The sequence below is a fragment of the Polyodon spathula genome, chromosome 20 (assembly GCF_017654505.1).
Source record: "Polyodon spathula isolate WHYD16114869_AA chromosome 20, ASM1765450v1, whole genome shotgun sequence".
NCBI classification, from domain to species: domain Eukaryota; kingdom Metazoa; phylum Chordata; class Actinopteri; order Acipenseriformes; family Polyodontidae; genus Polyodon; species Polyodon spathula.
In genome coordinates this window covers 29,478,809-29,504,795 of record NC_054553.1, presented here as the reverse complement: position 1 = coordinate 29,504,795, position 25,987 = coordinate 29,478,809, and the positions used below count along the sequence as shown (strand labels likewise).

Sequence of the window (25,987 nt, the reverse complement as noted above, 5' to 3'; positions counted from 1 at the left end):
CTCCTGAAACCAAATTCCAAGCCACAAAGTGGCTTTGTGTTCCCTCAGTTTAATTGCTGTGTGAGTCATCTTCATGGTTTGAGAGGTTTTCAGATTTGATACAATCAGAAAAAACAACTACCTAATAAAGGAACTAATAAACATAATATATAGCCAGGTTATATACCTGTTTTGCTGTTTGGTAGAACTTCAGTGGCTGTGAAGCTTCATTATATTGCATGAGAGACATGCATGAAGGAAGAAACAGTAATTCATTTTAAAAGCAGAGCCAGTGCTTTGATGTGGTACTCACTCACAGCCACATTCTTCTGTGTCATTATTTGTATTATTATTATGTTTTCAGCTGCTGCAGAGAGGCCTCTGCACTACACCAACGTGATCATGCCGAGCATCTTCGGAATCATCTGCTTTCTGGGTATCATTGGGAACTGCATCATCATCTACATCATTTTCAAGAAGACCAAGTTCCGAGCGAAGCAAACGGTGCCAGACATTTTCATCTTAAACCTCTCCATCGTGGACCTCCTGTTCCTCTTGGGCATGCCCTTCCTGATCCACCAGCTCCTGGGCAATGGCTCCTGGTGCTTCGGCTCCATCATGTGCACCATCATCACAGCACTGGACACCAACAGCCAGATTGTCAGCACCTACATCCTCACCGCCATGACCATGGACCGCTACTTAGCCACGGTCCACCCCATCAAATCCACCTACATTCGGACGCCTTGCATTGCAACCATGGTCATCTGCCTGGTGTGGCTCCTGTCCTTGCTGACCATCATCCCTGTCTGGATGTATGCAGGTTTGATGTCCCTCAAAGATGGGTCTGTTGGATGTGCCCTCCTCCTGCCCAATCCTGCCATCGACACCTACTGGTACACCCTCTACCAGTTCCTGCTGGCCTTCACCTTCCCGCTCATAATCATCTGTGTGGTGTACTTCAAGATCCTCCAGCACATGTCCACCACGGTTGCCCCTCTCCCCCAAAGAAGCCTTCGGGTGCGCACCAAAAAGGTCACCCGCACGGCTGTTGCTATCTGCCTGGCATTCTTCATCTGCTGGGCGCCCTACTACATCTTGCAGCTGGTCCATCTAGGTGTGCAGAGGCCCACCATGGCCTTCATCTATGCCTACAACATCGCCATCAGCATGGGCTATGCCAACAGCTGCATCAACCCCTTCCTGTACATCGTGCTGAGCCAGACCTTCAAGAGACAGTTCATGGTGGCCATCCAGCCAGCCCAGGAGCAGTTTCGGGTTAATAACAGCATGACTGATGGTAGCGTGAGTCTCAGGCTGGCCCCAGAGTCTACTCAGCAGTCTAATTTTTCCAGAGAGTACTCACAAAACGCTCTCCCCATGACTGTAGCGTCCCACTGAAGCGGACGGGCAAATAGAGAAAGCACGACAGTGGACACGCAGCAATCCCTTAGGGTTAGTTTTTGAGCCCGACAGTTTATGCTGGTGAGGCAGTATAGCCTCGAAGCCCCCATTCTCCTCAATACTCATCTCAGTACAAAGCACCTTCACTTACAGACAGACCGTCAATGTTGTAGATTTCTTACATTCACTGCACACATAGTGGCCATTAATCATGACTAAACTGAAGCGTGCGCTGCCACGTCATTGGAGGTGAATGGATAGCATTAGTTCAGCGATGGCACAGGCTGATCCAGCTTTACAGCCTTACTGTGAAGTGGAATGTCAAAACCTCTGTAAGCTAAGGCATGCGTTTATCACTAGTCTAAGGGGGTCTTTATCATCCGTCAGTCATCACAAACCAAAAACAAAACTGTGTCCCAGGTGACTAACTTTCGCTCCATTGGAAGCCCAAGGGAGATCCAGACCCTGCCCAGATCTGAAATACATTCTCCTTTGAGAGGGCAAGTGAATCCTATTCCTTGGAGGTCAGACAATCCAAGTGCTGTGAAAGATTGCGAGCTCCAGGGAAGGAATGAATCAGTGTGTCTCCTGGGAAGAATTCACTGAAACTGCCTGCAAATGTGCCACTCTCTGTACAGCCCACTTTGTACAAGTATAGCTCTGTATTAGCCATTTGGGATCAAATTCAGTGAGTTATTGTGAGGTGCACCATGTAAAGAGAATATGCAGCTTGGAATAGCCCACATTGATTTTCAAGTACCAGTGAATCTTTATGGTGATACATAACAAATACATCAAGGCAGCTGCTGTATACATTTTTAAATCAATATGTGCCTGTAGACCTTTAATTAAAGCTTTCTGTTATCAGATTGGGCAAATGGCAGTTTCAAATCCATATAATAATTTTTTTAGCTAACAAAAAACAGAATCAGGTGGAGCTGATGCAGTTCAAAGGTCACAGAGCGACATGATTTTTTGGAATCAGGAATGACAGACAGGTGTCCAAATACGCTCCTAAACGTGCTTCATACTAGGAATCCAGAAGTGATTAATTGGAATAATAAGTATGAGCAGCAAGATTATCATTTCAGTGAACAAAGCTACTCTAACATCAAACGTCAGGCTGTAGATTTCTTGAATCTTTATGCACAGACCAGCATATATGGATGTCAATTCATTGTGAGAGACAATTACTTTGAATAAATGCATCTTAGGTAGAACAGGCATTCTTGCTGGGGTCAATTTAATTAGTATTTCATCCAGGCAGCATTGATAATTCATTCTAAGCTCCTTCTAAACAGGCAGGTGTCAGGTTTGGCTCTTTTAAAGATCAGTAACCCAGAGGTATAAGAAAGGAGTTTCTGTTTCATCAGAATGCCTCGTACTCGATTGCTTTGACTGAGAAGAGGTTCAAATAGAGAAGAGATTACGTCGTCTCTGTGGGTTTTGCAGAGTTCGTTTTTGTTGTTGTTTTGTTTTTTGCACAGCAGATTCATTTACAGCTTGTCGAAAGTGCTGCTTTTATTGTGTAATGAATAACAGCTGATCAGGTAATAATACTGACATCAGCATAAGACCAGTACTTACCTCTTAACTATAGAGCTTGCTCTTCAGTTGAGTGGTAAGACTTCGAACCGTATGGTTAGCAGTTCCCATCCAGCCATCGTCTTTATAATTCAGCTCAGTGGTCTGCTGGTAAAAGGAGAATGCAGGTTTTAGCGGACTGAGCTGAAGTCTTGCCTTGTGCTCTCTCAATGCATGGCAGGCATTGTATTTGCATGTTTTAGCTTCAATGTCTCTATGGCTGTGTCTGTTTAATGTACAGGGCATGTGAAGAATGGAGAGATTTCATCTGAAAGAAGTGAAGATTTTCTTGTTGCACTATAAATTTACAGCAACACGTTAGTTACAGGATTTGGCATAAAAAATGAACAATGCATTTATAAGTGAATTACAAAAGGTGCCAGAAACAATATTATACGGTTAGTAATAAGGCTATTACACATGTAACTAAGGCACTAATAAGAAACCTTGCAACTACTTTAAAACATGATAAGGATGTTACACTAGTTAGTTAGTTATATACAGTCTATAAACATGTTATTACAGGTGTTATTACCAGCTCTAGATTATGATTCTCTTTCAGATGCTCCTGAAGAACATTAGTGTCCAGCTTCACTTGAGACATTTAGAAGATTCATTGGTTCTAATGGTAGGATTATAAACGCAGTGTGATTTAATGGAGTGATATGAGTTTTAAAATACAAAAATATTTTGGTCAACTTTTATAAGGGATATTTCTATAGCAGCACTGCGTGATTAGATTGTTATTTGTATTAATGTAATGTTGTTACTCATTCATTCATTTTATCTGTTAAACTAAATTGTTAAGTGACATTGTGATGTGCTATGACTGTACCGTATCAAAAATGCTGTGCAAGAGTGTACTTTCTGTTTTAGAAACTATAAAGAGTGACTGTCGTCTGGTGTATTGTCTGCCTCGTATTGTTTGAATTGTTTTAAAATGTTTCTATATACAGCAGTGGTGTTGCTGAGCCAGAATTTGCATATAGTCTAGCTAAGTCTCGTGACTCACATCTCCCGCACAGCTGCCTCAGTCAGTTAAAAATGCTGATGAAGACGAAAGCAACAGTACATCAACTTGGACTGTGGACACAAACACAAACAAAGCCACTGACACACCTTTCTGCCTTCTTACGCCACCAGTATTTTAGTAAAGTGGTTTGACATTACACATTTTCTCTCATATGATATTTCCAATACCATTTCATTGTATGCCTGCTTCAACTCAGCATGCCAGCTGTGTGCCCAAGCTCCCTTTCATCTCAGCTTTGATCTTCCCTATTGCTTTTTCTCCATACACCTCCATACATCAATCAGCCGAATGGCAAGATGATAGTTGCAGCTATTCTTAGGATCAGCCACACCCCGATGTAACATTTCAAAGGAGCTTATTCAAATGCTGTTTTATGACCCCCTCCCTCTCCCCCACCTCCTTGGCCTCAAGCCTCTTGAGGCAACGTTTCAATTGCAACTAATGCAGAGAAGGTTTTATGCTGACAAATAGAGTAGCTGTTTTAGCAAGTGATCAAAGACACGCTAAGATATACACAGACCACAGGCAGCGCACATGTGTCCTCATCACTGCTACTCTATCCGACGACTCCCACGCTGCTTCCCAGAAGCCACTGCTGGAATTAAAAAAGTCACACTGTCTGTTACACTGTAATAAAATACAAAGTGAACTGCAACTGCATAGGTTATATTTACACGGGGTAGAATTTGAAATAATTAGAACTGTTAAATAACATTGATTGTTTAACCGAAAAAGTTAAAATAAATATAATGTTTAAAAGTAAACCAATAAGAGTTGCTATAATGTGTGTGTTTTTTTTTAATAGGAACTAGTAGGAACTTTTGAACTTACCGAAATGGTATCAACGCAAGGGTTTGTTGAAGACGAATCCTGGAACGGTTTCTGATTGTTAAAACCCGCAAGAAGACGCCAAAAAGTCTTACACAACTTTAAGTCAGGTCGATAAATCGGCTACGGGTGGCGGGGGTGTAAACGTTGGGGTGTCTTCAGCCCCTCCAGGCTGAGGCTCAATCAATGTTTTTTGCAACACCATGCAAGCTCAAATTTCCCACCGACTGCATCAGCCGCACTGTTATACTGTATACTGTAACGCTCCATGAAAACAGGGTCACACAGGCAGTATTCATCCAAACTGTTTATTGCAAACACAGGTAAAGAAATAAAAAGAAAAGGACCATCCTGTCAGCTGTGGATCGCGGCAAAAAAATAATAATAATAATAATAATAATAATAATAATAATAATAATAATAATAATAATAATAATAATAATAATATAACTGTCTATTCTCAGTCTCTCACTTGCTCTCTGCTTCACAGCGCTGTTGCAAATGATTATGCCAGAGAATATGTTCTTGTTAAGTACATGTTTATATTACACATGTATGTTCCTTCATATAATGCTAGAGATTTTTTTTTTTAAAATAGGCATTGTTAATCACAGGTACTGTATGTCTAGCTCTATAAGGGAGCAAGTGTAGTAATAAAATAGGTCTTGCCGAGGCTGTCGGTAGTTTAGACTTGACTGTAGAAAGCGTCAATAACTCCTTGTTATCGACAGTATTTTGCTGTCGTTCACTCTTGTATTTCTGTATTTGAAGTATTATGGATTTTCTTGTATTTACTGCATCGTGTAAAGTGCTTTGTGATGGTGTTCCACTATGAAAGGCGATGTATAAAATGAAGATTGATTGATTGATTAATTATGAATAGCAGGTTGACACTCACGACTGATGAAAACTTTATGCTAATGAGGTCATCGTTACCTTTCTCTCAATTCATTAAAAACATGCCTTCAGAGATGAAAATCACTGGGGCTTAACGACGCATCTAAATGATCTCTTATGAATAGCAACTTCTGTGAAATAGACGGCTGTGGACGAAATCGGATCATGTGCTCGTGTTTCCTCATTTCTACAGACTTTATGACAGACACCTTTATGAATAGACCCCTAAGTGCATTAATTAACACTTCTCAGAATCCTAATGCAATCAACATCATTTGTTACAAAAGAATATAGAATGAATACAGGTAATTAAATTCACATGAATTAACAAAATTGCTAAATTAATTGCTTCTGAACTCAAAGGAAGTGCAGAAGATATTACTGTGGCATTCAGACAGAATTTACAAAAAAAAAAAAAAAAGATTATTAATTGAAAAGCTGCAACAAAACATATATTCACAGCGATTAAAAACCAGGAAATATGATAATGCGATAGATTAAGCCCTCATCCAGTGGTCAGAGCTCTCAGTACAATCTGGGCATTCATTAGGAGTTCAAGGGCCCTTTATTTGACAAAAGTACAAAGGCACATTTTCTTAGAGGAATATAATTGTTTGGCTTATTATTCAAGCAGGTGCTCTGTGCAGCTGTTGTATAACACCTCCAATTTGCTGACCTGCTTATAATGCACAATTACTGCACACAATCCCCATAGCAAAGGTTTATCAGGAAACGAGGAGAAAAAAGCAACAGTAAGTCCTACATTTAGGAATAAAAACAAAGAACTGCCCTCTGTCTGTACCTCACAATATCTGATCTCAGTAGCTGAAGGGTGGAAATGGTGTTCAAAGTGCAATAATGGATTAAAATTACAAATGCCATAATTAGATTTACTCTTTTCTAAGCTGTGCTTGCTTCTACCTACAGTAGGTTGGCAATATAAACACAAACTATGTTTGTGGGAATTTTAAAACAACACTGGCCTTTCTCCAGGCGCTGGATTTCCACTCAGCTCTGAATTCTAATGTACTGCCCCTGTATCAAGTTAACCTCAGATCAGTCTAGTTAGCAAACACCTTTGTGAGGAAGTCGACAATTCCTGGACCAATTCAACCAAACTGAAGGAGGCCAGCATTGTCGAGAGTAATTGGCATGCTGCTGCTGCTCCTTTGTGTGCTTATCTGGGGCTGATTTCAGCTCAGGTCACCACGTCTTTCACACAGGCCCAGTGATGTGTTAACAAGGACTGCAAGCACTCATCTCTGCTTTGCTAATTCGCTCAGTTCTGAGCGACAGCCATCACCTGTCTGGTCTGTGTCACCTTCTTAGTGCTCTGGACAAAAAAAGCTTTTCCATCATATTGCTGGACTGTTACAATCCCTTACAGCATCCTTAAAACAGAAGACGATTAGTCATATGTACCTAATTTACAACCAGGCCAAATTCCTCCATTGTCCTACTGAGCCACACACACTGGATTCATTATCAGTATATTCTAAAAGGGAAAAAAGATAAGAAACTTTTTGTTTTCCTTTCTGCATAGGGATATCCTATTAAACAATTTTAATGGAAGTATTTCATTTGTACCCTTAATGGAAATATATTACAGATAGTTATTAGCTTCACATACAGTGTCAAAGATTTTGCACAAAAAAATTCCCTCTCTCTGGGTGCTATTCAGTTTACATGTTGTAGGTGTTGTTTTTTTAAATATTGATTCACTAGTCTCCATACAAACTTCTTTGGAGAACCATGTATTAAAAACAAATCCAATTGCTTTTGGATCTATGGACAGACAAAAGGTGCATGACTTTTTCACAGATTGTACATTCTCTGTTTTATTAGACACAGTACTGTAGCTCACCCACATGCCCCCTATAAAGGAGCAGGAAACATAAAAGGTAAGAGGCAGGACTGGATCTGGAGTTAAAAGCAAAATCATACACAAGATGTGAGTTTCCAAAAGCAAAGTGAATTTCAAGACGGTGTATATTATTAATCTTGAAGTGAAAGAGTGCTCTGATCTTTGTGGAGAAGCATGGAGCATGGCAATGAGCTGATAGGTCATGTGTCAAGATATATCCTTGAGGAGCAGCTGCTCTTTTCAACCCATTCAGTACCAAATTCATTGAACAAATCAGAACACAAGCTGAATTCAGGTCATTTGATACATTACATTTAGACTTCACTGTTGCGGTTAACACAATTTGAGTAAGCTATCATAACAATATAGTGAAAGAGAACAAGGTAAAATAACGATCCCAGTTAAAAATGCTCCAGAGCATTTCAAAGTAGCCTGTCCTCAAATGAGGAGAATGGCACTTTAATGGGCTATTAATGAAGGGACAAAAGAGAGCGAGGGACTATAGATAGCACTGAAGTCATGTTGCTTTCATTTTTCTGCTGTGGTGTCCACGTTTTATCAACCATTTACTGTTCCTAATTTACGAGGATTTGCTGATGTTTTAGGATACATTACAGGTACACTAACTTCACAGCACTTACAGTTTTGCTGCAATATTTGGCGACACTTTTCATTGTGCCCCATGGTGTATTTTCAGTGTAATTAGTAAGTAAATACATGTGCAATTACAAAGCCTATACACATACTTACAACGTGCCTGCATTGTGAATCACAGTTTATGAGCTGCAGACAAAGTCATGAGAACTCATGGATCCAGATGACAACAGACTCTGAACCTGTGGGTGTAATGTATTGAACATCTATCTATCTATCTATCTATCTATCTATCTATCTATCTATCTATCTATCTATCTATCTATCTATCTATCTATCTATCTATCTATCAAGACAGAGAGAAAGAGAGCGAGAGGGGGAGAAAGACAGTGAGAAAGAAAGAGAGAAAGAGAGAGAGAGAGAGAGAGAGAGAGAGAGAGAGAGAGAGAGAGAGAGAGAGAGAGAGAGAGAGAGAGAGAGAACAGCACACAGCTCTCTATCCAAGGAGAATCAAGATCCAACAGGATACTCATCAATCACTGAAGGAGAAACGTCATTGGTAAACTGAAAACACACTATTTGAATGATTAGCTAATTAGCTAATCTCTCAATTAGAATGCCTCCTGTGTAGCTAGTATTAGGGCTTGCCAAGACCCTCACATTTACAGCCTGGGACACTTTTGGGTTCTGTTTTAATCTTAATAAATCTTCAGTCTTTTTTTAACACTGCAAACGATAGCTGATAATGGCTTGCTATTACTTTTGCGATGTCACGGTTTGAAATCCCGTGTTTTATTTTATTTTTTTAATCCATATTCATATCCATATACTTTAAACATAAAGGGCTCACCCCTATACTGGAGACAGAACCCTCGATTGCAAACAATGATAAGCACTAGGAAAGGCAATCAGATGTGATGCTAACTACTGAACTCTCTATTCACTTTTAAAACATTTGTTCCCAGTCCGAGCAATGTCTTTACAAAATTAGGATTCACACTCTCAGTCTTCAAGGACTAGCATCACAGTTAATCAGGAGCAGTTCTGCAGTGAATGTGTTGACCTGGAAACCTTGTTCCTGTTCTGAGCAGCACAGTCAATGATGCAGCTGTACCTTTTGGGACACCGTACCTCATATCTCATTCATCACTGTAACAAAATTAAACCAAATGTCAGGTGAAAGGGAAAATGTACCTCCAGATTCAAGTTCAAGTCCCAATTCAGGTTAGTTTCTGGCTCAAGTCTATCTAATAACACTCCAGGATTCGACTTTGAGATAAAATGTCCCACAACATGAATCTTTTTACAAGGAACAAACAAATGAACTAACAACTAGCTGCTCTGTGTGTTATACTTCACAGCCACTCTTATTGAAGTTTTGTTCTTTACAAAGAGATTGCGCCCTGGAATAAAGCAAGCAGCTGTTGCAAGTTTGAAGTCAAGACTTTCTTCAGCTGTCTCGCTTTCAAAAAGCAATGCAAAAAAGCCACTTATTTTTATACCCGGTCTGAAAATCACTGAGTGTTCTGCGTAACCTTTCCAAATCAGATAGGCACTTTTGGTCTCTAACAATGTACCTTCAGGGTTGCCATTAAAAAAATCTAAGCTATTATTATTGAGTAACAAAATCTTTAAAATAGCATGGCAGAGTAAGGTTTACAGTAGATCCCTCAGATCTTTCACAGTACAGTGAACAAATAGCCAGCTCCCTGTCCATTACTGGGTGATAATCGAACCATGAGTGCAACTGCATATAATTTCAGGTGCATTGTCACAATTTCCTGCTTAAGGAAATCTAATTCCACATTACAAAAAAAAAAAAAATCTACTTCAAATTGGAACATTGTCTCAAAACAGCAGTTTTATTCTTTTTAAATCCATATTCACATCCATATACATTAACCATAAAGGGCTCACCCCAATCCCTACACAACGTGTGCAGGAGAACCTGACAGGAGACTGCACCCTGCATGGGGCGGAATGAAGAACAAACCTTCTTTAATGCCAGGGCACTTAGCATGTAACAGCACAAAGGAAATTCAACTGAAATACTGAATACTGGAACAGCAGAATTCAGAACCCTCGATTGCAAACCTATACAATGATAAGCATTAGGAAAGATAATCAGATGAAAAGATGTGACACTACTGACTGAACTCTCTATTCACTTTTAAAAGTATCTCAGCTAACACAGAGCTATTACATCCCCACTGTATTGCCCACTCCTGCAAGTTCTTAATGTCATTAATGTATTTTATTATGGCAGTTCCATAGGGGGTCATTTTAGTTCTAATGTATGGCACAGTATTGATGTATTTTTGGTTTCGCTTTGTGTTGGATTTATTTGCAGGAGAATGGATGAGAAATTGAAAAAAAAACAAATATTCGAGGAGGAAAAATTCCTACTTTCCCTAGTTACAACCTGATAACAGCTCAGCAGACTCTTGGACCTCAAGTGGGCTCTTTCTTCATCTGAAGCCCTGAGGCTGGAGCCTTTGCAGCTCTGAGGAGAAGTTTTTCCAGTTAAGCTGGTTCCTGCTTGGCAGGATTATTTGTGAACTAATCCCACAGTGACCTTTTACAGATACTAATTAGAGAACACTTTGGATGCATCTTCAAGGCTTTACAAAATGTTAATTACAACCACCAAAAAAAATAAATAAATAATAATCCTATTTGTTCTCTGTTTTTCCTACTGGAAAACAAAAACACTACAGATCCCATAATTATTTCAATAAAGTCTGATAGAGTACACCGCAATGCCTAGTGATAATAGGGTAACACTTTGCATTACTTGTCTCTAAGTAATTACTTAGTAAATACATGTGCACTTAAACATAATTACAATGTTATTATGCAGTTACAATGTACTTAATGTGTACATTTTTCTTTTTGCACGGTATGATGCTAACCCCAACCTTACCTCTTTTCTGATACAATTGTGTACTTAAATATATTGTGCAAACCCCCTCCCCCCAAAAAAAGACATCTTAAGTACATTGTAAATATGCATAATAGCATTGTTATTATGTGTACAGTGGATCAATAAGGCAAACATTAGCTGTATTTATTTATATATATATATATATATATATATATATATATATATATATATATATATATATACTTATATATATAAAATTCTTTTAGAAATGGTAATTGTTGGCATGGCAAAATTTATTTATGGAAAGTCGTGAAATTCATGAAAACCTGGAAAAAAATACAGCCTTAATCATAGAATATGGTCCAATTTCCATTCAGGCCAAGTGAGGGACAGACCATGTATATATGTAGGAGTCTGGAACCAACTCCTGAGAAATGTTGAAGCTGACACCCTGGGATCCTTCAAGAAGCTGCTTGATGAGATTCTGGGATCATTCAACTATAACAACCAAACGAACAAGATGGGCCGAATGGCCTCCTCTCGTTTGTAAACAGCACCATAGCAGGGACTATTTACAGGGTTATTTATATAGATAATGGCTGAGGACTGACTTGAGGATTGTTACTAAACGAGAACTCATTTCCTTGATCTGGACTCTCTCTAAATGCTTCGGCCAAGGCATGGCGTGTGTCTTTGTGTCCCTCGCTGTATGATTCTGTAACCGGTTTGAATGTGTTCGTCTCACATGCAGAGTGTTGCAGCGTGTCTCATATTGCTATAATTTTTAATGCTTGAACCACGACAAATGATTTATCATGACAAGTTACACTCTAAATATAATGTGGTTTATTCTAACCCTAAAGACATACTTGTATTTTTCATAGCAATGGTCTCAAATTGTCTTCCATAAAACAATATAGAGTGACAGCACTCCAGGCTTGATGAAGTGAAGATTGCTGCCTGCACATTGAGTTCACTCTCACAGGAAATATGGAAAATAGTGATTAAAATCTGGGCCACTTCTTCAGAATAAAGAATGTCGTTTCTGCATAGCAAACGAGTTGAGAAACTGCTTTAAATGCAGCCACTGTGAACATTTAAAAGTATAATTTACAAGGTCCCAAGACTCCCTGATGAGATGCAGCATTTTTGCTTTTGTTGTTTGTTTGTTTTTTTTTTTGGATTAGAGAGCTCTATGGATGAAACTAAGCTTTTGAAACTGAACTGCACAGACTAGCACACAGACAGTGCTGAACACATTGAAAGAAAGAATCTACACAGTGGGTATCTTCAAACACTACATAAATCTGCCAACCCAGTCCTGCAGCCGCATTGCTTTCAGCACCAGTACCACTCCCCTTGAATATTGGGTTTTTAATTTTTACAACGTGTCACTACAGTATAGCAAACAGAGAACGCAACAAAATAAATAAATTATGTAAATTAAATATACATTTTTCAAATTGTTCACATCAAGGGTGAGTACCTTGTTGATGGATTGATGGCAATTCTTCCTCTCAAGGACTGTTAGGAATGTTCTAACTGGCAGGATAATTAACTTGCTTTTATTAATTACTATGCTCTACGGATAGGTATTACATACATAGAACGATTTACACTGCAATGGAAAGCTTCAACTCATGGCAATATAATATGAAAAGGCTTATTGTAAAAGCAAAATGATACATAGATATGTGTGGTGACACTACATTAGAGTGTTGCTAATTACCGTGTATTTTGGCTACATAGTAGTTACTTTGTAAATACACGAACGCTTACATATCATTGCAATGTTATTATGCTTAGTTACAATGTACTTAATGTGTATTTAACTCATTTTGCTTCAGAAAGTGAAATGAACCCTACTGAGTAATGTTACGTTAACATATTGAATTACACACTGCTTGTGTAGTTTTCAAAATACTTAACAAAAAACTGACAAAAATTGAAAAATCTAACATGAAACTGTGTACTGCTGTTTTTTTTTTACAGCATTATGTCTCAAACTTTCTAGGTGATGCTAAACCTTTAGCCATAGCTGTACATTAATAATCACCGGGCTGTTTCTCTGCAATCAAATTGTTCAATATTTGCCATTGCAGAAGTTGTTTTATTAGTATGCTTGCTGAACCAGATGATATTTAATAGCTGACGTCTTACGAGGAAGCAGGAAATGAGCTGGCATGGATGCAGGTGGGAGTTTGCTTCTGCAAGGACCATTTATTAGCACTGCCTATGAGTGTGGCCCTTATCACCAATAACCCAGCTGCTCTAACATACATTATTTAATTTATGCAAGTTGTGTCATCTGTGTGTACATGATACAGTAGAGAGTAAACCCAGACAGTGAAGTGATAGCTGCCTTATGCAACTCAGAATAGCCCTCTGCGAGACTGCACACTGTTTTTCATCTAAACAGAAAAAGCTGGGATTTCAGGTGGCCTTTTCTCCAGAAGAACGGGAATCTTTCCTGGATTAAAGGTGCCTCCGAGAGCCAGTCTATCTGGTCAAAGAAGGACCACTTTAATTAGGTCGGCTCAACAGCTCACAATGTCTGTCAAAAAACCAAGCAGGCTGCTCTGAGAAAGGAAGAAACTTTCCCTGCCCTGCCTTCCAGCTGGCTGCTGCTGCATTTGTATCACATGTTCACTTTATTACACTCTGCTATGCTGTGTATGTGGGTGTAAAACACGGTGAGATATTTAAATATCTAATATACAATGTTCTACATGAATAGCAGCCCCAAACTTGATGAAAAAGCATTTTGCTCCTATTCAATTGAAGCCCAATTTCTCAGGATCAAAGGTACCTCAATGAGGCTGAATGAATAAAGGCATTGTGTCTCTACATAAAGGGTGCAGCTCAATATGAAAGGATACATTAGTACATCTATTATAACAGATAAATGTAGCTAAGCTTTGAGTGAATAGCATCACCAAGAATGAGAATCTCAGAAAAACAACTGGCATCTGACCCATTTAGGGTTCATGTATTAGATGAACAGAATTTTACTCACAATGGGTTTTATGGGAGGGCTTTGTTTTTAATAATAATAATAATAATAATAATAATAATAATAATAATAATAATAATAATAATAATAAAAACAACACCACTGAAAGAGAGTTGGCCAGAGATTTTCAATTGCAAGCATAAATTAATGGTGTGCGCATGAGGTATAAGAGGTGTATAACAAAACTTGATTTCTCGTCATTTTCAAATTGCGATAGAACACATCATTCGCAGCTCTATCAAGGGCAGATGGCAAATACATTAAAAACGGCTTTGACTAAACTGACAGTGCAGAAAGAGTTCAGCTCAATAAAAAAGAATAGTGTAGTTCATAAACGGTTTGACCACTGCTGCAGGAAATGTTATAAAAGAACTCTGACTGCAATCAGACAGCAGACACACAGCAGACCAAGATACTGGTAAGATTCTCCTCCAAGTGCTATTTATTGGGCATATCCAGCTGATTGTGCTTGATTGTTCTTCATCATTACATCTCCTTGGGTGCCATCGTTCTTATGGTTGACCTCTATACCCAGTGACCTCAGACAATAGCCTAATCCGTATGGCAGCATTCTGTATTTTGACTCGATACCCATCTAAGCCCCAGGATCGTTGGACAGACAGACAGACAGGGTGCCTTCATACAGATTAATAATGTCCTTAGCAAGTTTTACCAGTTCTTGGGATACACACGACACCTAGCAGACCAATGTCTTTGTAATAACTATTGCAATACAATATTGATTATATGTTCAAGTCATGTCTGTCTGAATGTTCAATACATCCTAATTGCATGTATATTCTATTCATCTCATAGTCATCCAATACGGAATACAGAATTTATACTACAACAAAGTAGCCAGTTTAAAATATTAAATCATTTGAAGGGAAGAAAATACAATTGTGTTTTAATATAATAGAATGTGCATTGCTCAACAAACTGTTAATCACTAAGTGTTATTGCAATCCCTCAGCAAAGGCTGTGGGTTACATTGATTGGAAGGATGATGTGTGCACGGTACTCCAGCTCCATCTAATGGACATCGTTGTATACTGCAAATTGTTCAGGAAGCATTTTATTGTTGCAACTGCGAGCATCAGGTGCGGATAAGTTACCTGCACCAATAGGGACCTCTCTGAGGCGAACATTACTACCAAAGGATTCTTACTGGTATGAATCAATTATGATCCTTCCTGCCTGTAGCTGCACAAATCAAAATTCTCACTAGAACTACCCATTTTCCTTTCAGGCCAATAAAAGAAACACTGTATTGATTTGATACTTACTGTCCCTGCACAACCTTCAGTTGAAGACACAGCTTTTACATAGCATTATCTTGTGATGTAATTTGTCTATTTTTGATGTCCACTGTTACCTCTTTTTATATTTTAAAAGGACTACCATGGGCTAGGGACAAAACACAAAGACATATGTTGTGATAAATAACGTGTTTAATTGCAGTATTAAAAATAAAACCGTATATTATGTAAAACAGACACCGTAGGCAAGTACAAACCTTTGCTGTCAATAAAATTTCATACCTGTGCTAGGACACTTCCATGGCAAACCGTTACAGCTCACAAAAGAAGGACCTTGGTCAAGTTCTCCGATCGAGTTTGGGCCGTACACATAAGCCGGAAGCACAGAACTCAATCAGGATTAATTCACCATTTCATAATTTCACATGTATCTTAAAATATTTACAGAGTAGGTAACCTTTTTTTTAACATTACAAAAAAAAGGCTGCATATAAAAACATCTTTATCTCACATATTCACACTGTAACTCCTTCATTCACTTCTTCGTTCTACAGGTGCTCGTTTTGGTAAAGAATTGGTGATTGGTACTCGCCACATACAAACAGGTATGTGAAGCAGAGACAGGGAGGACTGAGAGCACTTTTATTTTCTACAATTTAGGGCTGTCCAAAATTGGCCCTTCCACTGCTGGTCTGTGTTCCAAGTCTGTTCTAAATCATTTAACAGAAATGAATGGGAGTATTTCATGGATGCGTTGTGAGTGTAAGACATGCGGTTTTAGGCTTTTCACCTTACAATCATACTTATTTACAAAAGCCACTCCATGGCTAGACAGTCTGTTTGCACTGGAGACAGTGTAGTCCAGTGGTTAAAGTCTGGGACTTGTATCCAGAAGGTCACATCCCATCTCTGCCACTGACTGACTCACTGTGTGACCCTGAGCAAGTCATTTCACCTCCTTGTGCTCTATCCTGCGGATGAGAAGTTAAATCAATGTCCTATTGTAAGTGCATATAATTCACAGTTCACATCCTAACTCTGTAAAGCGCTTTATGATGGTGGTCCACTATGAAAGGTGCTATATAAAGATATTGCTACTATAATTATTATGCAGATCTACATGTTTTATATAAAATTAAAACTGGGCTACACAGGGTGAATGATTTCAAGATGAGGGGATAAATAAAGTGGGAAGGGTGCTATCTGCAGTGTGGTGGCTATGCACGGCCATCATTAGTTTAACATTCTACATATGAAAAATGTATCCAGACTCCTTCTTTATTACTGCTGCTGTCTGTGCTCATGACAAGAGGCACTGGCTTCTTCAGCGACTCTGTACAATCAGAAACAGTCTGGAAATGGAAAAGACAACAACGTAAAGGAAGCAAAGGCATGTTAATTCCTTAAACACACCGAATTCATCCTTGTCATCCTTACTACAGTAATACAGCGTAACACCACGGAACACGCTCGCATGCCAGAAAAACATGACATCAGCTCATTGCTGGTATGCGTCTGGAAACATTTTGTTTGTTGTTTTCAATGGGAGAATCTTTCACGACAACGCCCACCCAAGCAATACCAATTATATACGATAGTTTGTGCTTACTTTTTCATTTGACAGGAACCCCTTTAATGAGAATGTATGCAGAATGAAAGTTAACCATATATATTCTCCCGTCTCGCAATATATTTTAGTGAAAAGGAGCATTTCAATCTCCGAACGTTTCCACCAAAACAGAATTGACAATAGGCAGGGTTTACATTTTCCATATATAACCTTTAACAATCTTATTTAATAAAATCAGGACTAGGATCTGAGGTAGTCAGCCAGCCTTCAGAATACCCACACTTATTACTGGCTAGGGTTTCTTCAGGTTACATTGCTGGATGTCACTGTAGAGAAACCTGCATGGACAGCACTGAAGAAGCAGATTCAGAGCCATACAGAAATTAAATAAAGAAATATTGGGATCTAGTCATAAAAATACTGTTTTGAGGAAATTTGATTTATTAAATCTTTTTTTGCAGTTTGCAGTTCATGAAACTTTCAGAAACGTTATAAGAGAATGTTTATAAAACCATTCCGAACAGTTCCTATAGTTTTGTGGATTGGGCCCAATGATGAAAAACTACCCAGCGTGGTATATTTTTTGCAGAGGCTCTGGTACACTGTGGTATAAATAAAACTCCCATTGCATTGCTCTTGAATCCATTCCAAGTTTTACTTTGAGCCTAAGCCACAGTGTACAGGTCAATTTAGCTAAGCTCAGAATAAAACCTGTAGCGGATCAGCGGATCAAATTAGAGTCTACTTTTTCCTTGTACGGAGGTGAAAAGTCTGGAAAATCGACTCCGGTCCATGCAGGGTTTCTGGCATATACAAGAGTGAAAAATCTCTTTTGTGTTCCGAATCCTCTAATTCCTCTTTGTTTGCTTGAAGCCACTTGGGAACCCGTAGGTTGGCAAAGTCAATGATGAAGTGGGCATGAGTAATGCTTCAATATAACAAATACATGTAACTGTGCCTGCTTGCAAAATTTTCATTCATCAAACGGGTGTTATATACATGCTGTGCTGCTTAATTCAGTGATGGTTTCTACTCGTGTCTCTGCACTGGAAGGGCCTTGTGCTGTTTTAGTGACAGCAGACCGTAAGGTCTATTTTAATGATCTAAATGGTGGCGGATCTTAATAGCACCCTAACATTTTTAAACCTGATTGTTTGTGGACCTCATTTTAAAATTGTATTTAGTGATGTTAAGAAGCAGGTCAATAGATCAGCAGCAGGATTAACGCAGAGTTAAACGGCAGTGATGTTTAGGTCAGCTACTTCTTAGATCACTAGCCACTTGTACCAACTTGCACTCAGCTGGAGAGTCTAGGGGTTTCAGAGATGTTACAATGATAAGGATTGCAGTGTGGGTTACAATATGACATATGCATGTTTGAAAATGTGAAATGTTTGCTGGCAAGAAATTTTGCTTTTAATTAAAATATGTTCAACAAACTGTGCATATTAAAGTGTGTTTGTGTGTTTTTTTCCCCACAATTTTTGCAGAAATCCACTTTCCAGAGAATGTCTGTGTGCTTTTTCACAAATATAAAACAAGACATTTTAACAGTTGAACTGCAAATGTAAACATGTTACTGCACTGTAGAAATCAGTCTATACTGTGTATAAGCCCCCAGCACTATAACAGTTTGTCAGTACCAATAATCAATTAGAAGCCTTGATTACAGCTCCTCTTGTGCTCAGCTGCCAAAACTTCATGTCCTACTTTATTTATAAGGCATTCAAAGTTATTTGTTTTAGTTTTATTACATTTCCAACCATTCGTTTTTCTTTCTATACAGACAATCCCTACATTTATCTATTTGAAGCTGTCAGTAATAATATTATTTACTTATATACCTACATTGAATTTATAAAATACAACAAGACCTATGTCTGCTGTCAGCTGAATTCAGAGGCCACTGACCTGCTCAGACCAGCCAGTAAACCCTGCAAGGATTCAAAAGATGGAGGCCTCTTGTTAAAGCTGCCACAGACATTCTGTCCCTGTGGTGAGGGGTTAATTCTGGGTTCAGCTGCTCCCTGCTACACACAACATAGAGCTAGACAGAGTCTTGCTACTTTATTTCCATACCTGCATAGAATTCTCATTGGCTTTTACACATATTTTCTCTGCCACTTTTCCTAATCTTCGATGTCTGTGCAAGAAAGCTTGTAATTGCATGCTATTCCACTGTGAAGCTCTACTTTTCCATTAGTGGAAATAAGAAACTAATTTGTGGAAATGATAAGTTCTCATACTATGCAGCATTAAACCATGTAGCTACGTCTGCTCCTGATTTGCTCTGTTTATTTAAAGAATTTATAATTTCCCCCAATTTTTTTTCCCCCCAGGAAAAATGTTGAATGGAACGAGGCTCAATAACACTTGCTTTTACATTCCACCGACACTTCCAAATCCCTTCTCCATCATTCAAGCCCCAGGATCTTACTCCACAATAACAGCATGTTTTCCCTGGATACATATCTGTGATATTTAAAGAGTAACAATACCCACAAAACACAGTGAAGCAAGCGTAAATTCAATCGCTGTTATCTCATCTATTACAACAGTGCAGATGTGCTCTACAGCGTTGAACTCTCTTAGGTAAAGCACCCACATGCTTTTCTTTGAGAGAGGGTGAAAAGGTTCCTAATGCACAGTAAGTGCAGTCCACTTGATATCTCTGGAAAGAAACAGTGCATCTCTCTAATAAAAAGCATGAAGGTGCATGTGCACAGGTTATATTGCTTCATACTGACACTTGCATGTCTCGTGGTTCAGAAGCTCGATTCAGGCACTGACTTCTTTCTGCCCAGCGACGTGGTGCTGTACCTGGTTCTCTGCAAGGTGGCGTAGTCATGCTTTTCAGAGTGCACGCTCCTGGGCTGCTGGGGGGCCAGTCCGTTCTTGTGCAGAGAGGCAGTTCTCCTCAAGGCCAGGTCCCCCTTGCTCTGTATGTTGGATGAGCTCTGAGAGCGCTTGATGTCCACGGCTGACTGACTGACCCTGCCGTTGGGCAGCTCCTCCTTGTACCTGCTGCCCGGAGCCCCGTTGACCTTGCCCTGCGTTGCCCTGTTCAGTGTCCCGTTGGACAAAGACGACTTTGATGACCCGTTTACCATTTCAGCGCTCCGGTACGTCTCGGGTTCCCTGGGCTTTTTGGATTCCTTCTTTAGGAAGCTGCTTTTAAAGATGGAGAACTTCCCCTCGCTCTGCTTCGCGTCTTCGCTCTTCCTCCCCCTCCCTTCCTCCAGTGACAGTGGCTCCTGATCCCTGCTTTTCCCCAGCGGACCTGTGCTTCTCCTCAGGGAGTTCTCCCGGCTGTGGGACTGGAACCCCCCTCTGGAGCTCCTTCTGGCCCAGTTAGGCTGGAGGTCTTCAGGCCTTCCTTGAGACAAGCTGGTGACAGATTCTGTTTTGCTGGTCGTCTTTTTTGACCCTCTCATGGTCAAGACGCTGTCTTCCTTTAGCTTGCCGCTCCTCTGCAAGGTGCTGGTCTTCTCGTTGGCGGGTGGCTGTCTTTGTTGCCCCTCTGGCACTTTGGTTGAGGGTTCTGGAGGCTCCTCATTGGTCCTCCCCATGCAGCCCATGCTCACTCTCCTGGAAGGGGTGACAGACGCCTGCTGTGGTTCCCCTGCCGGCACGCCACTCTTGTCAGTGCTGACCGTCATCAGGGGAATGATGGAATCTTTCGTGCACCTGGGTCTGCGCCCCGACTCCAAGTACTCCACCAGCTCCCCTGGGACTGGCTTGGCTCGCTCCTTGCCTCCGAAGGACCAGCGCAGGGGCAGCGCTTTGGTGAGGCTCTCCTTGGTTTTGGTCGGCGTCCGCATGCTGACGCTCTTTCCCTGGATGCCACGAACAATGGGTCTGGTGTCAAAACCTCCTGGAACGAAAGACAGACAGAGCTCAGGCATTTCCTCAAACACCTGCTGGTACTGATGCTAACAACATGACTGATTTCCAATGCATGGCTACAGATCTTTTCCTAACGGATATTATACTGTGCTAGTTTTGATACTATTCATGGCATAAACCTGGCAACTAAAGAGTTAATCCATGCCCCTTTTGAATTCCCTAGATGTGTAACCTACGGTCCACCTGAGACTTTAATAAGACACCTTTAATACACTGCTGCACACAGTTATCTGCCAGTGAAGGCATGCTGCTGACAGAATGGAACCTAATTTAGAACTTGAAGAACTGAGCAATGATGTCTCTTAAAATCCCAGGCTGGGATCATGTGTGCTACAGTACTGCTGTGCAATACACCGCATCTGAGAGGATTCAGCCAAGCCACTAATTGACCTGTTTGGCAAATACTCAAGTGTACTGAGGGATTCCCAAAGCAGATAGAACTGTACTTCTTTCATGTTAGAACATTCTGCAATAAAATATGTTTTTGCATTTGAAGATGGTGCATTATTTTTTTTTTTTATAATCTTTAAATGAAAATGACCTGGGCACACGGGCAACATTTTTGGGAATTTCAACCTCATAAATGCCACTTCTGTACCATACCCCTCCATATCAGTTATAATGGATAAGATACAACTTAATTAAACTTAAACGCATCAGTTTAAACTACTGTGTGTGCTTTGTGTAATTCTTTTGGCATCCATTGAGAATCTTGTTTGAATGCTGGCTGTCACTCTACCTCTCTCCTCCTTGAGTGGCTTGTCCTGGAAGACGGGGGATTCGGGGGAGCCTGGCGGGGAGACGCAGTTCGTGGACGCCTTGGAGACTATACTCCCCCTCATACTGTCTTCAGTCAGGCGAATCAGCCAGTGATCTGACATTGAGGAGCTTGTGGAGCCTGGGATCCAGACAAAGAAGGCAATGAAAACAGATGGACTGCCACTTCGATCAGGCTTACATTACATTTCAGTTAGGGAGCAATTCCTAACTGAATTGGTTAAAACGATTTCATTCCCGTTGTTTCTTGGCAGTTTTCCCATGCTTTTCCCACATTATACTATGCTTTTCTTTGATTAAGTTTTACCATACCTCTCTGGGCGTTGCAGTGCACATCTATGTTTTACCATGCTTTCACTGTGATGTATTACACTTTGCTATGCTTTTACGATGGGGAACTTTTACAAGAGCTGAGTCGCTTGCAGTATATGCAGTCGCCAGTTCAAGCCCAGCCTCTTAGACCCACTTTGAGAGTTTGGTTTCACCCAGTTCTACATGCTTAATCAGTTGAACAAACTGCAAAACTGAAGCAGTGGAGAGATAACAAGAGAGGAAAAGAAGAAGTTATACAGTATAGGCGTATTGCAGGAAGAGTGTGTGATACAGACAATGCTGTCAGTTACAGACGAGATCACTGGGCAAGCAGATCACCCCTGTACTAGACTAGCGTGGTTGTGCTTAAAGCCGTGCTCACCTCTGACAGAGCTGCTGGCTGACCAGGGTGGAATGACGTTCCTTTTCTGGTAGAAGAGGATGTAGGCTCCTCTGGTGCTCACCTCGTCCTCGGAAATGAGCTCCACACTGCTGTCATCATAGCTGTACCACTGTCCATCCACGGAGTTCCTGCAGTAAGCTGCAATGACAATGCAGTGCCATTCTGTACTGTGGGATGGTGCTACTAATGGTAGCACAAAAGCAGCCACCACATAGGGACTGCTGTGCCATGGTGTATCGCTGTGGTTTAATTTTCATGCAAAGTATTCTACCGCTATCCACTGCCTGTTTTGCAGGCTTTCCTATGGATTGACTGTGGTTTACCACAATATGCCATGGTTTTCCACACTTCACCACCCCTCTTTGTCACTGACCCTGCTTGCCTGTGCTTCACCATGCTTTTACTGTGTTTTGCTTTAACCACTTTTATTAAACTACAATTCTACACACGTGTAGCAGGCGTGAGCGCAGCCCGGCTCACCTGTGTAGTGGCCGCCGTGCATGCCCCCGTGATGGTTACACACGGCATACAGGTCGTACAGGAAGTCATGCTGCTGCTGAGGCGCTTTCCACGATGGCCAGGGGCTGTGGCTCCTCTTCACCATGTGAGGCGTCATGTCAAGGCCGGCGAGGGGGAAGCGCACCAGCGAGGACAGCTTGTTGCGCCGCTCCCCGACCTGCCGGAAGCGCTTCAGGTGCAGGATGAGGATGTCAGGCAGGGTCCACAGGCTCATCTTCACCATGCCTTGCTGCAGCTGCTTACAGTGGGGGCACTTCCAGGCATCGTCTGGGGCAAGCTGCGGGGCCAAGCAGGGGGGCCAAGCAGGGACAGGGGAAACGCTTTACTGATTCGTACTACAGTGGTTCAAGTCTTTCTTTCTTTCTTTCTTTCTTTCTTTCTTTCTTTCTTTCTTTCTTTCTTTCTTTCCTTCTTTCTACACATGGAACACCCTGTGAAAGCTACTTGAAAAATATTTTTTATTTATCCTTTGAAAAGTTTGCATAAAAAGTTTGCAGATACCATTAAAAAAACAATCCTGTATTCTGTTTGCCTTATTGTTGCCACAGACATAATGAAATAAGATGCACGTACCCCAGCTGACCAACCCTGTATAAAAGCAAACTGTGTCCCTCTACAGAGCCAGGGCTAGAGGCGCGATTCTGCTGTTATACTTCATTAACAGCACTGCTCATAGGCAGCCAGATAGGAGGATTGATGCAAGGTTTTCACCAAGCAGGATCCCCAGAGCAGGCAGGAAGATTGACAAAACTAGGCCGCAGGAGCCCCTATTACCACTTCAGTCCAGCGCAGGAATGATCTGTACGTGTTTCTGAAGACAGATGTCAGAGTGCTGTGTGCTTGTGAAACAACAATAGAGAGAGAGAAAAAGAAAGAGAGACACACACATACACACACACACACACACACACACACACACACACACACACACACACGCACACGGACACACACGCACACACACACACACTTACCATCAGCCCTTTATCACAAAACGTATTGAACCAAAAGAAAAGAAAAAGAAATGCCACAATAGTAACATGTGCCTACAAAATGCTCGGGCCTCAGGTTACGACTTAATGAACAACTGTAAGCTTAGCTGTTTTAATATGGTGGTTTTTTTAGATAGATCCCTGTGGCTATGACAAAAGGCACGTACGCAGAGAGAATTTTCAATAAGGCTTGCCACCAAACACTAGGAAGCAGTGGGATCTCTGTAGAGAGTGGTAGCGAGGGGTATGTATAATAAGATAGAGAGACAGACAGATAGTAAAAGAGATTTAAAGACCAAACATGAAAACAGAGTGACAGACTGGCAAGCAGTGAGTGTGCCAAGATACACAGAGAGACTAGTGTGGGCAGGGCGGACAGACAGACCTGCTCCTCTTTGGTGTACAGCTGGAAGCACTCGTCCAGGGTGCAGCTGTGCTGCTGCTGCTGCTGGGCCCGCACGCTCTCCGCGTCCTGCACCACCTCCTCCTGGATGTTCCCAAACAAACTGACGAGACACCGAAAAAATCAGAGGCATGGTCAGAAACACTGTAGCCAGTCGGAGAGGACTTCCCTCTATCCATCTCTCTCTCTCTCTCTCTCTCTCTCTCTCTCTCTCTCTCTCTCTCTCTCTCTCTCTCTCTCTCGATAGATATGTATTATATATATATAGAAATTGCCAATTCCACAACAATTTTCACCTTTCAAAAAATATCACAGTTAATTAAAAACGAGTGACTGCTTGTGTGGAAAGGGACTGGCTGTCCTTCACTGGACAAGGCTGTATTCTTCAGGGCTCACCACTGTCCCTGACCAGCACTCTGCATTGCTCACCCCTCTTTGACCTTGTGATCCCACTCAATCACCAGCTTCACGTGTGGGGGTCCACCCGGCCCACAGAACCTCAGCGCCCTGTTGAGACAATGGGTTCGAAAAGATTACACAGCGCTGTAGTGCAGAGAGCTGGGCTCTGTGAACAGCACTCACAACCGGAACAATGGGTTTGAAAAGATTACACAGTGCTGTAGTGCAGAGAGCTGGGCTCTGTGAACAGCACTCACAACCGGAACAATGGGTTTGAAAAGATTACACAGCGCTGTAGTGCAGAGAGCTGGGCTCTGTGAACAGCACTCACTGTTCAGTCCCTGGACTGCCAGCCAACACTAAACCTCATCTAGTTACAGGCATTTTAAACGATAAGAACAGGACAGGCAGACAGTGGCCACAAGGTGTCAGGTTTTCACCAGGATGCAGGGCTACAGTTAGAGAAAAATTCTGCCAGCTTGGGTTGCTGTGTGGAGGGTGAAGTGAACTGAAACCCACTCAACACACACATCACCGCCTCACCAGCCAGGATTTGACACGGGATTCAGCAGCCCATCCCAAACAAGAATAGTTCTGAAGCACTCTATCAGTCTGTCTTTCTGTCTGTCTATTTATTTTAATTACTGGCTAGGGGAGACTGAATAGCGATGGCAGAACTCCATTCCCACTTTTTAGTCAATTGCTTCTCTTCTTTTGTGTTTTTTGTTTCAACCTGGCCCTGCTAACATGTATTATAGCCTGATGACATTTACAGTGCAATCAGAACTGAAGTCCCAGAGGCAGTGCAGGTTTCAAACCTATATTTAATTGCAGCTTTATACAATAAACCAGTCCGTACACTCTGGTGAGTGGTGCTGTTCAGTGTGTGGGTTGGACTGTGAATCCAGGAGCATGCTTCATCGGTCCTCTCAGAAGCATTGCTGCTCCTGAGGGCTTGAAACTCTTCCAGTTAGAGTCTCAGACTACCGGAACTGAAGACCTTCGAGGTAGAGAGAGACTCAGGAATACACCTGGTTGACAATAACATTATCGCTAGACAATTCTGTAATATTAGCTGCTGAGTAGCAAGACAGCTAATATGAAACTATAATTAAAAATGACAAGTCTCAGGTTCTTTATTGTTTAAAACTTTACATTTGACTTATTTTTTTCAAGAGACCTGAATCATTTATATTAACAATGTGTTACTGGAGCCTCTCACACACCCATGGACTGAATAAAAACAATGCTTTCAGGCAAGTCTTTAAAGTTATGACAATTTCACGCACTGCTGTGCTGACTTGGCCAATTTTGTGAGTGTTTAACAGAACCGACTGGAGTCCACACTCAAATGAAACGTTTTGCGGTGC

The 25,987-nt window shown here is 41.0% G+C and overlaps 2 protein-coding genes across 5 annotated transcripts in view; one reads left to right on the top strand and one right to left on the bottom strand.

The window, feature by feature from the left end:
* Nucleotides 1-355: 355 nt before the first annotated feature.
* Nucleotides 356-2,352, top strand: LOC121295864 (melanin-concentrating hormone receptor 1-like). Its single transcript, XM_041220973.1, has one exon. The coding sequence runs from the start codon at nt 382-384 to the stop codon at nt 1,378-1,380; it is 999 nt and encodes a 332-aa protein (XP_041076907.1). The 5' UTR covers nt 356-381; the 3' UTR covers nt 1,381-2,352.
* Nucleotides 2,353-15,513: 13,161 nt separating this feature from the next.
* The window catches only part of LOC121295861 (ubiquitin carboxyl-terminal hydrolase 43-like), an 84,216-nt gene continuing 73,742 nt past the window's right edge, over nt 15,514-25,987 (bottom strand). For 3 of the 4 annotated variants that reach the window (XM_041220963.1, XM_041220965.1, XM_041220966.1), the window contains 6 exons: nt 24,648-24,725; nt 24,201-24,321; nt 22,788-23,103; nt 22,287-22,445; nt 21,555-21,713; nt 15,514-20,783 (listed from right to left, as the gene is read on the bottom strand). In XM_041220963.1, the coding sequence (XP_041076897.1) occupies nt 19,675-20,783; nt 21,555-21,713; nt 22,287-22,445; nt 22,788-23,103; nt 24,201-24,321; nt 24,648-24,725 (1,942 nt within the window). In that variant the 3' untranslated portion in view covers nt 15,514-19,674. The remainder of the gene's footprint in view (nt 20,784-21,554; nt 21,714-22,286; nt 22,446-22,787; nt 23,104-24,200; nt 24,322-24,647; nt 24,726-25,987) is intronic. The other variant, XM_041220964.1, reaches the window with a different exon arrangement.

Excerpts from the sequence above, each read along its gene's own strand:
- LOC121295864 (XM_041220973.1), top strand. The coding sequence starts at position 382 with ATGCCGAGCATCTTCGGAATCATCTGCTTTCTGGGTATCATTGGGAAC.